Source organism: Populus euphratica, unplaced genomic scaffold, assembly GCF_000495115.2.
Source record: "Populus euphratica unplaced genomic scaffold, PopEup_1.0 scaffold1.1, whole genome shotgun sequence".
Taxonomy (NCBI): Eukaryota; Viridiplantae; Streptophyta; class Magnoliopsida; order Malpighiales; family Salicaceae; genus Populus; species Populus euphratica.
This window is the reverse complement of record NW_011499845.1, coordinates 534,658-544,695: the sequence shown is the minus strand read 5'-3', so window position 1 is coordinate 544,695 and position 10,038 is coordinate 534,658. Positions and strand designations below refer to the sequence as shown.

The 10,038-nt window shown below is 36.8% G+C and overlaps 2 protein-coding genes across 2 annotated transcripts; both read right to left on the bottom strand.

The window, feature by feature from the left end:
* Window positions 1-4,163: 4,163 nt before the first annotated feature.
* Window positions 4,164-5,038, bottom strand: LOC105124885 (hexose transporter). The gene is made up of 2 exons (XM_011025099.1): window positions 4,712-5,038; window positions 4,164-4,573 (listed from the first exon to the last, which is right to left on the bottom strand). The coding sequence occupies exons 1-2, from the start codon at window positions 4,799-4,801 to the stop codon at window positions 4,484-4,486; spliced, it is 180 nt and encodes a 59-aa protein (XP_011023401.1). The 5' UTR covers window positions 4,802-5,038; the 3' UTR covers window positions 4,164-4,483.
* Window positions 5,039-5,559: 521 nt separating this feature from the next.
* Window positions 5,560-9,939, bottom strand: LOC105124812 (putative nuclease HARBI1). Its single transcript, XM_011024986.1, has 2 exons — window positions 9,355-9,939; window positions 5,560-6,798 (listed from the first exon to the last, which is right to left on the bottom strand). The coding sequence occupies exons 1-2, from the start codon at window positions 9,512-9,514 to the stop codon at window positions 5,741-5,743; spliced, it is 1,218 nt and encodes a 405-aa protein (XP_011023288.1). The 5' UTR covers window positions 9,515-9,939; the 3' UTR covers window positions 5,560-5,740.
* Window positions 9,940-10,038: the final 99 nt, after the last annotated feature.

Here is a 10,038-nt window from a genome sequence, read left to right as displayed (position 1 = left end):
AATATTTTATCCTGCCAAGGTGAAGACATTTAATTAATATATTAATTTTTTTATTTTATAAACATGAGAGATCTTAGGAGCTATAAAAGGGATTAATATAAACCTTCAAAGGGAGAAAAAGGTTTTTTTTTTTAAAAAAAAACCTTTTCTATCATATAATATTGAATTAATCATTTAAAAGTTCTCAAACATGAAAGAATAAATCTTTTGTAGGTATCTAGCTAACCAGTTTATTAAGAAAAGATAGACCACATTATCAAAACTAAATATTTAATAATTTTAATAATCCAAATTATCAAACAGGATTATTCAATCAATATAAAATCAGATTTCATCTCATGATTTAGCCAATTATAAAATTTTGCAAAACCACATAAAGTGTACTATATAAATATATAATTGGATGTCTAAGGCTTATCAACAATGAAAAAGGTTTTCATGCACAACCCCCAAATGCTGTTAAAAACCCCCCCCCCCCCCCCAACAAAAAAAAAAGGATAGAGTTTATATATCTATTCAAACAAAAGGTCGGTTTACAATGTTAATGTGCTTGTAAAAACTTGATTGTCACCCAAATTGTCATAAAAAAATCGATTTTAATGGTAAGATGATGAATTTTGTTGGGTTACTTCGAGATCTAATGACACTAATTTAATTACTGGATCAAGTTCTGGTTGGTTTTTGATAATATCGATTTTAATGTCTAACCGATCGATTTTGTTGGCTTAGCTGGCGAAGAAACTCTATCTGCCTGGATCCTGTTTCTTATTGTGTGACTAGATCCAACACACACACACTTGTCAGAAAGCTTGGCCATTAATTATTTCTAGATATATTTCTGACAGAAAAGTAATAAGATAGCAAACTAAATAACTACTACCAAATGTCTATGTATGGGACCGGTTTCCGGTTCCCTGACCCAAAAACTGGTTGAAATTGACTGCAACTCCTGTGGTTCTATAGGTTCACTACAGGAAATTGCACCACGATTTGCACAAAGACTTACCTCGTAGCATTAAAAGCAGGCAAAGCTCTCTTTCAAACAACACTCATTTTCAGGATATGGAAGTAGGTGCGGAGAATTGGCCAGCTGAGAACGTTTGCAATCTGGAACGCACGGAAAATTCTTGGTTTTTTGGTTTGAAATTTTCCCGGAAAAAGATTCCATGCGCCAGTTTATCCTTATTGAATTCAAAGGCGCGTGTTCCCACATTACGAATGATGCTAATTTATTCAGCCTCAGCTCAAGAAATTCAATTTTTCTCATCCTTAGAATGAAAGAAATTGCGGGGTTCATAGAAGTTCACCTAACTGCTTAAATAGATGGTTATTTAACATTTCTCTCCTTTCTGTTAACCAGCCGTTAGAAAAACTAATCACATCAGTACAGATTATAATATACATAAAGAAGTAGAAGAAGTAAGCATCAGTATTCCCAGTAACCGGTTGATTTGCGGGGCTGATTAATTAGATACCATAAAGCTGATTATCATCGAAGATCTCAAAGTGAAATGTTATCCACAATTGTTTCAGTAATAAAGGGAATGAATTCAACTAGAAAAACAGAGGACTGAATAGTGCGAAATGTGCACTCCAATATTTTCTGATGAAAAACAACACGATATGTGTTCCACGAAAATGCACATACATGATGTGAAAGGAAGAAATAATTGCAAAATATAACAAAAGTCATGCCAGGCGAACTCCAAGTTCAAAACTTAATTATCGTTTCGATCATGAATGTGCAAGTCAGTGCTTGCACCTACCATGAAAGGATATGATAGGATTAAACGACGCAGCAGCGTACGAGATCAAGTAAGTGGTGACGTTTAGAATTTAGATAAGAGAATTTCTGGTTTAGTTGCCAAGGCCGCAAGAAACCCAGCTGGGGGCGTGGGCGTGTAAACACACCGCCACCGCACATCCTGTCATTGTCTAGTGCAATTTCTTTTCAATTTCACGTTCAAATTGTACCACAGAATCAAAAACAAAAAAAGAGACTTAAAAGCATATCAAGAAATCATTTGAGAAGTCAAAGAAATGCCTTTAAAGTCAGTACAATGTTCAACGAAAGTGTTACCAGGAACGATCGGGCTGGTTATAATTTCAGACTGTTGGTTAGAGGATTATTGACCTGGAATAGGATGGTGACTAGATAGCAACAAAGAGTAAACTAGAGTGTTGTTATTTTTTTAATCAGGGTGATTCACAATTTTCATTATTTAATCATAACTTTATTCACTGGACTGACTATACTGGCAATTTGCAAGAAGCAACCACAATATATATTTACTACCATGGGTTTTCAGGTGCCTCATGAATCACATTTTCACGATAGAAACAAAGGGGGATTGTGTTCATGAACCACGAAGTCAAACATGGAAAAAGAGCACCAAAATAACTTAAAAAAAATCATCATACTGATTGCCATAAATGATATTTAAATCAGCAGCCAACCAGCTGCATATTCAAACAAGTTTTTCCCTTAATTTTTGGTGCTTGTATTCAAAATAGTTGAGCTGGGACTAGAAGGGTCAAATTTAGTGATAGCAATTTGGTTTATGAGAACATACCCACCATAATATTTTTCTACTTGCTCATTGCACAGGTTTCTTCACAAGCAGCTCTGGCTTTCCACAGCTCCACCACATCTCTATCAATTCTGTCAGTGAGAAAATAACTTCAAAATAATGAAGAAATATTTTAACTGAAAATCCAGCTTCGATCTAGGATCTTCATGAGCATATTGCCTCCAGATGGTCCCTAAGCTTTGAAAATTACAACGCACATGGCATACGCAAAACAGCAGCCTAACGAGGCTGGACGCAATAAATTACAACTCAAATCTTGTTCCAATTTGTGGTCGTCAAGACAAAACTTGCCTAGTTAATGCGAACAGCATAGTGATCATGATACATGGATTTCAGTCTTTTAAGCATGTGTGGGTAAAAGATGCTTGGCTTTGAACAAAATAAAACAGAGAAAAAGAGTTCAGGTAACCGACCCCAACTATCTAGTTATAAAAACAGAAAGCATATTCACCAGCTTCGAGTGAAACAACAGGTTGCCTGCTGAAATTCCTCATGTAACTTCCAATTTGATCGGGACTCAGAAATTAAGACCCCTATGCTGCACTAAGATACATCAGAACTATGCTAATTCTAGAATTCTAATACCCTATTCTCCTATTTGACTCTAGCTTCAAATGACAAAACAAAAGGTAATGTTAGGCTGCCAAATCACAGTAATAAACAAGGCTTACGTGTGCTAATGGTACATGATTTTCCATAAGTAGAAATTAAAAGCTCGAACTTCCTGTCAAAAGTTAATGGCCTTTTTCGGCTGACAGTTCTGAACAACCCACTAACCTTATCTTCTTCATACCCAAATACCTTTGACACTCGACCAAAATTGTGCCTGAAGTTTGATTAATATTATACTATAAGGCAGCTCCTACCAGTTCCAGCGCTGTGGTGAGTCAGAGACTATTTTCCAAGAATTTGATAAGTGGGAAAAAAACATGAAATCGTGAACTATTCTTAGTGAGTGCTAGTACCTTGGTAACAACACCCGAGCACTGTGATATTTTAATAATTATCCACCTTTTGTAATCACTCCTGTGTTAGAAAGCAATCAAAGAAGATCATTCCACACAGTCGATGGGAAAGAAAATAAAAGCTACTACACCACAGACAGCAATCTTGGACCCAGACAGTCGCATCCCTATGTCAATCCAAGAAAACCAGTCTCACAGATCTCCTTGTGAACACTCCACTTCGAAGGAAAACAACCATATATATTAATCAAAATGCCCATCTATTAATTCAACTTAAAAACAGCTCCAGATTCTACTTGTCACGTAACAAGCAAGGAGCTCAAAGACAACAAAACTTTGCACTGCAACCATGCAATTTCCTCCAACCAATTAAAGCACTTCTTTGAAGAAAAAGCATAATCCACTAAACTCAAAATACTTATTAGCAGCTTGATCACCCCTTCAAAATCTACGAAATGACTTATATTGAATCAAATTTCCATGTCAATTACGGCAACTAGTTTGACTATGCAGTTTCCTAAATCCACTGAATGAAATTAATGTCAACAGAAAATCATAGCAATACAAAACCTACAAAGAATGCAATCAGAAAAAGAATACTAAAAGAACAGAGAACTCAATCAACTTTAAGTCATCAAATTGCTTCTGAGTACCAATCAAGATACATGTTGTAATTTCCTCAATATATATTCCCTCCCACTCAGAAAGAAGAGCCCTCTAATTTGAAAATTACACCACACAACTTACCACGAGTTCATCTATATCATTGTTATTCAACAATCAGATAACCTAAGCCACAAACTACATTGCCATTTGCCAACCCACTCAAGCAAAATCCGAAATCCGAAGATTCTCGTTTCTTTACAAGCACGAAATGTTTAATCTTCAAATTTCTAAAAGCACATTTGAAAACCAACTAATCGTGGGTCACTCTTGTGCAACATCACTATTATCTTCGTTTAATGTTCCAAACTTCTGCTTGAAAGAGTCCTGTCTCTGCAACCACATCATATGACCCTTCAAAACTCAAAAGAACGGGAACCCATTAATAAAATGATCCCATTGAGCTAATTAAGCACCCAAAAGTAAAAAAAAAAAACACGTGTTTCTATGTTCATGCCAGTATGCGTCTATATGCAAACGTTGTTTATTTACCTGAAGAGCAGCAGCCCAGGCAATCAAAAAAGAAGCAAACCATAATTTCTTGTCCTTGAGGAGTTTCTTTGCTTCCAATTTGTTAATCATTGTACCAAATAACTTAAACCCTAGAGATTCTTTAGGGGTTTTGATTCAGGTTGGAGGGGGGAGGGGGGGGTTTGTAGTTGGTGTTGGGTTTCTGGTTCTCCCCGATTTGTGATCCCTACAGCGTTTTGCAGTTCAAATTGAACCGTGATGAGGGTCGGATCTATTTTGGGCTTTCGGCCCAAAATCCATTGATCTAACCTTCTAACTCGAAAATTTAATCTGTTTATCTGAAGTTTTTTTGTTGACATTTTTTCCTTATTCTTCCCTTCCATTCCCCTTCATTGGTTTTCCTGGCGAGAGAAATAAAATTCTTGGAACTTGATCCTAAGTAATTATTTAGCACAACTGTTATTTAAACATTGCATGATGAATACGGTGCAACACATGTTTATATTTATGAAAAGACAGAATCTCGTATAACTTGTGTAAATAAATTCAAAACGAGTCAGATTCATGTAATAATTTCCTATCAATGTATCATTGAGTTGCAACCCCAATTCAGATGGAGGGTTCTAAGTCGCCTTCGAACACAAGATAGCAAAATCAATACACTTTCAGGAGGTCCGAGAGATGGTCTGCATTTCAGGGCATTTTGTCTCCTACAGAACAATAGGATGTTACATACCACATAAGCACAATAAGTTGCCTCTGACAAGGCAAACATAATGTAAAAAGATCAGGAACGCAGCAATTCAACTTGTATTATCAATGGTTGTTAATCATACCATGCAAGCTAAAAGAAACTATCTGAGACATGGTTTCACGAGATTCAAAACTGTTTATGTAAATAATTATTCGAACTTATTAACTTCTGAATACAACTTGAACTGGTTACCCTATAGGAATTAACATCACAGGATTCACAAGAGCTTTTGTTAAACAAATTAGGCTAAGGGCATCCAGCTCTGTCTACATGGGCCAGTAAATAATAACCACTATTTAGGAAGAAAGAGTAGAAGGTGATAATTTTCCTGAAAAGAAGAGAGAAAGGTTATCTCTCACAGCAATGCCTGTCTTGTTGACAGTCTCACAAATTTGTTGCCGGTAATCTGTGTCATGTCGATGAGATGAAGGAAGCTCATCGACCCCTTTATCCTCCATGTCAATAACAATATTGTGCAACAAGCAGCAAACAAAAATAATCCTTGGCAATCTATTCTTATCAGGCAGCCACATTACTCCATGGATTATCCTCCACATTTCCTTCAGCCTTGCTAATGCAATCTGTGCTACAACTTGAGTTGCAGAATGTCGCTTGTTGAACTCAACCTGATGGTCTGAGAGTGCATTTTGATAAGGAGTAAGAAGCCACGACAATAGGGGAAAACCTGAATCCCCAATGATATACTCCCCCAATTCCATTCCTTCCTGAAGCTCTATTTTCTTCCCATTTAGCCTTTTCCCTTCCTCGGATAGCTTGTAGAAACTCGAGTTCTGAAGCACAAGTGCATCACTTAAACTACCTGGGTACCCAACAATTACATCACGGAATCTCATATCAGGGTCCACTATTGCTTGCAAGAGCATGCTATGGTTCTTCTCACGATCAATCCATACATCATTTGATCGGTCCACTGTAGGCAGAGTCATGACGATGTGGGTAGTGTCGATTGAACCACAGCAATTAGGCAGGCCACATATTTTCTCAAAATTGGACTTAATCTCTTCCATCTCTGCTTCAGTGGAAGGCCAACAAAGATGGTGCAGGCCTCTTTCTTCCATTGCTTCCACAAATCGCCAGGTTATTTGAGAAACAGTTGATTGGTTGATCCCCAACAAATCACCAATGTTTGACAATGATTCGCCAGAGCTGAGCCTCCTAAGAGCCACAGCTACTTGGTCAGTTACAGACAATGGCTTCCCATTTGAACCAGTGAAGTTTGATTGCCTGGCCCTCAGATCTTCCTTCACAAGGGAGCAGATATAGTTGAATGTCTTTCTTGATATTTTGAAGAAAGATTCAAATTTCTTCGAGTTATTTGATTCAGAAGAGGGACCTAAAAGTGGAGATAGAGAAATCAGTTATCCAAGTGATTTTCCAATCATCATGCATCAAAATTTCCAAAAGAACAATTAACTCATAAGATTTTGAGGCCAATTTGCCAAATGAAGGGATGTTCCAACTGTAGCATGCTCAAGAAGTACTGGATCCAACACATGGTAAAGCAATAAACTCAGATAAATGGAGAACACATGGTAAAGCAAGTTGAACGTCATTTTGTCCATGTGCAAGAAGCTTCACGTGCACAAGTATCATGTCTGCCAAAAATTAAACTTCTTGTCGTTAATTGATCTCACCCATTCAACCCTGGGCATTTCAGGTTTACAAGTATTTAAAATTACCGAATCCTTGACATCATGCTGAAAAACTTATAATGACATATTGACTATTATGGTGGACATGGACACCCCTAACAAAAATGCATGCTGCCAAATGCCAAGCACCAAGCAACTTTTGAACATAGACTGGAATGCACATAATTTCAAAGTGCTTGTAAAACATCAGGTGCAACCATCTTGATATGTTAGAGGATAAAGATATTGTTAATATCCATCTAGAGATTAGACATAAATACATGTCCTTTAACTGCAGATTTAGGATTATGTTGGTGATAAACTTCATAATCTTCTCTGCCTCGTCAGATCACCTTTAGCAGCACCCCTTCCTATAAGGCTGGTTTTAATGATATCTTTGGCAGAAAGTCAGTGAAATAATAACAAATGTTCCAGAAAAAGATACAGGCATAGAACTTATGAACTCCAGTCAGGATATTCCACTGAAAACATCGTGATAGTTGTTGAAGGGCAACCTCTCATAAAACATATGAACAGAAAAATCACAGATCACGTGTGAGCAGTCAGCACAGATTTTCTTGGTTGGGTTATTGTTGTACCCCTAACAAGGGCTTCATTAAACTTTCTTATTCCTTTTTATTTTTTGCAAACATGAACTCAGGATTACTAGAGGAGGTGCTTTTCACTGTAAATCAACGCATTTTATGAGGGCAGTACATGCCATGGCTCATTTGAGATTTCACAGTAATTTCTCCCAGTTAAGGATGTATTCATGATACAAGAGACACCATATAATGATTTTACAGCATTGCATCATCTAAAAAAATCTTCTTCCTCGAGGATCAATAATGTGGTTGTAAGTGTGGAATGCACAGCTATGGTTAATTGCCGACCACTTTATTTACCACACCTCAAATTCGCAGTTTAGCTCTATCAAGCCACTGTCCTAACAGAGAGAATTTCTCTCTATGGTTTGCATCAAAATTTTAACATAGATTTGCTTTTGGCCTTTTTTATTTCTAAAATGCAGTCAGTTACAAAGTCAACCCCCCTCTGTTCTAATAGCTCCAGGCTAGTGTAGGGGCTGGGATTGGATAAGTTTTAAATTAAAATATCATTAAGCAAGTAAAATAGGTTCACTTCTTGATACAGATCATTCTTGGTACATGAAATAAACAAAGTAGCATCAGACTTTCAAAATGCCCTTTCTAAGTAGACCCAAAAAAACGTGAAGCAAGATGTTATAGACTGTATGATACCCAAGCAAGTACATACAACGGAATTCCTACATTGGGAAAATTATGAATAGCATTTCAACAGATACAAGAAATAAAAATGAAAACAAAGAAGCATGAGCATCATCATGAACTAGAGCATTCACATTAGCAGCTTAGCTATGCAGCCTGGATGGATAAAGTTTGGGTTGATTGGGAAAGATCCTAGGTTCTTGTTATTTAGTAACGAAAGAGGGTACATATGCACACACGAATATTGGAATTAATCTCATCCCTATATACTGGATCGACCCCTTTCCAGTGATCCTACCAAAAGCAGATAACCTAACCTCCAAAACGCTAAAACCCAGCTCACACATTGAGACTGCAAGCATTACATAGACTAAACTAAGGCTCAATAGGAAGCACATTGAAGGAGAATTGCACGATAGTAAATGTGTGTGTGTGTGTTTTCCAGCAACTCACTTAAAGAAGAGAGCATTTCTTCTTCATTACAAGAACCCTTTAAAATTGTCACTCGTCCAACTAACAATTTAATCATCGAGAACTGGACATGATCAAAGAACTAAAATTCTAGCAAACACAGCGAGCAACCTAAATATTATACTTAGAGACACCAGTACATCCAGAACAAGCAACATCAACGTAAGAACAACAAAAGCTTAACACAGCAAGTAATCTATAAAAGGAAATAGAAGAAACACATATTCAGTAGCAATACATTCTAAACAAAATACAAGCACACCAATTAGTAAAATAATGCACAATACATATATCCATCATCAGTGGGCACCATTATTATCAACCAAATTACCTTAAACTAAATTTGACCCATGTCATAAAAATTCACAAATGCAATAAAACCTGAACAGCAAACCCATAAACAGCACCCTGGTCTACCAATAAATAGATAGATATATGAAAAGCTACATACCGAAACAATCACGGTAAATTAACGAAGGTGAAAAGAAAAGGAACAAGAAAAAAAACATAGCAAAAATATAAAGAATGTGTTGCGTGTACCAGTAATCCTTTTAGAGAAATCGTCATCCCACCAATCTAAAGGGCGTTGAGATTGGGGCTGCAGTGACGACAAAGCAGAAGCAGAAGCAGCATCGAAGGCATTTTGATCAACCTTCTTCTCTGCTTTCTTCCTTCTCTTGAAGCCTCTAATGGGTCCCATTAAGAAAACCAAACAAGGAATAATAAAGAAAAGAAGAAGCAAAGTTTCAAAGAATTAGCATAACGGATTATACAGATGGATGCTGAAAACAAAAACAAAACAAAGAAAAGGTTTGTTCAAAGCATGCAATATTGATATATTGAAGAGAAGTAAAGGGAGAAAAGAAAAGATGGTGGTGAATACACAAGGAAATAGGCTTTCGATGGAAGAAAGGCAGCCCGGCCAATTTGAGTATAGAGTGACAGACGTGGTGGCTGTATCTTTTTCGGTTTTGGGTTTTGGTTTTAGAGGAAAGACAATGTAGCAAACAGCAATACAAGTTACAAGGCGTCCCTCGCTGCTTTCTCTCCTCTCTGTCTCCCTCTCTCTCCCCCCGCTTCTATTTTCTTTTCTTTTCTTTTCCGTTCCTAATATTTATTCTTCACGATTCTCTTTTTATAGTCCATTGTATTTTCGGTTCGATTGATTTACCACCTCGACATTGATTAAATATTCTATGGATTGGGTTTTGGACAAAACATAGT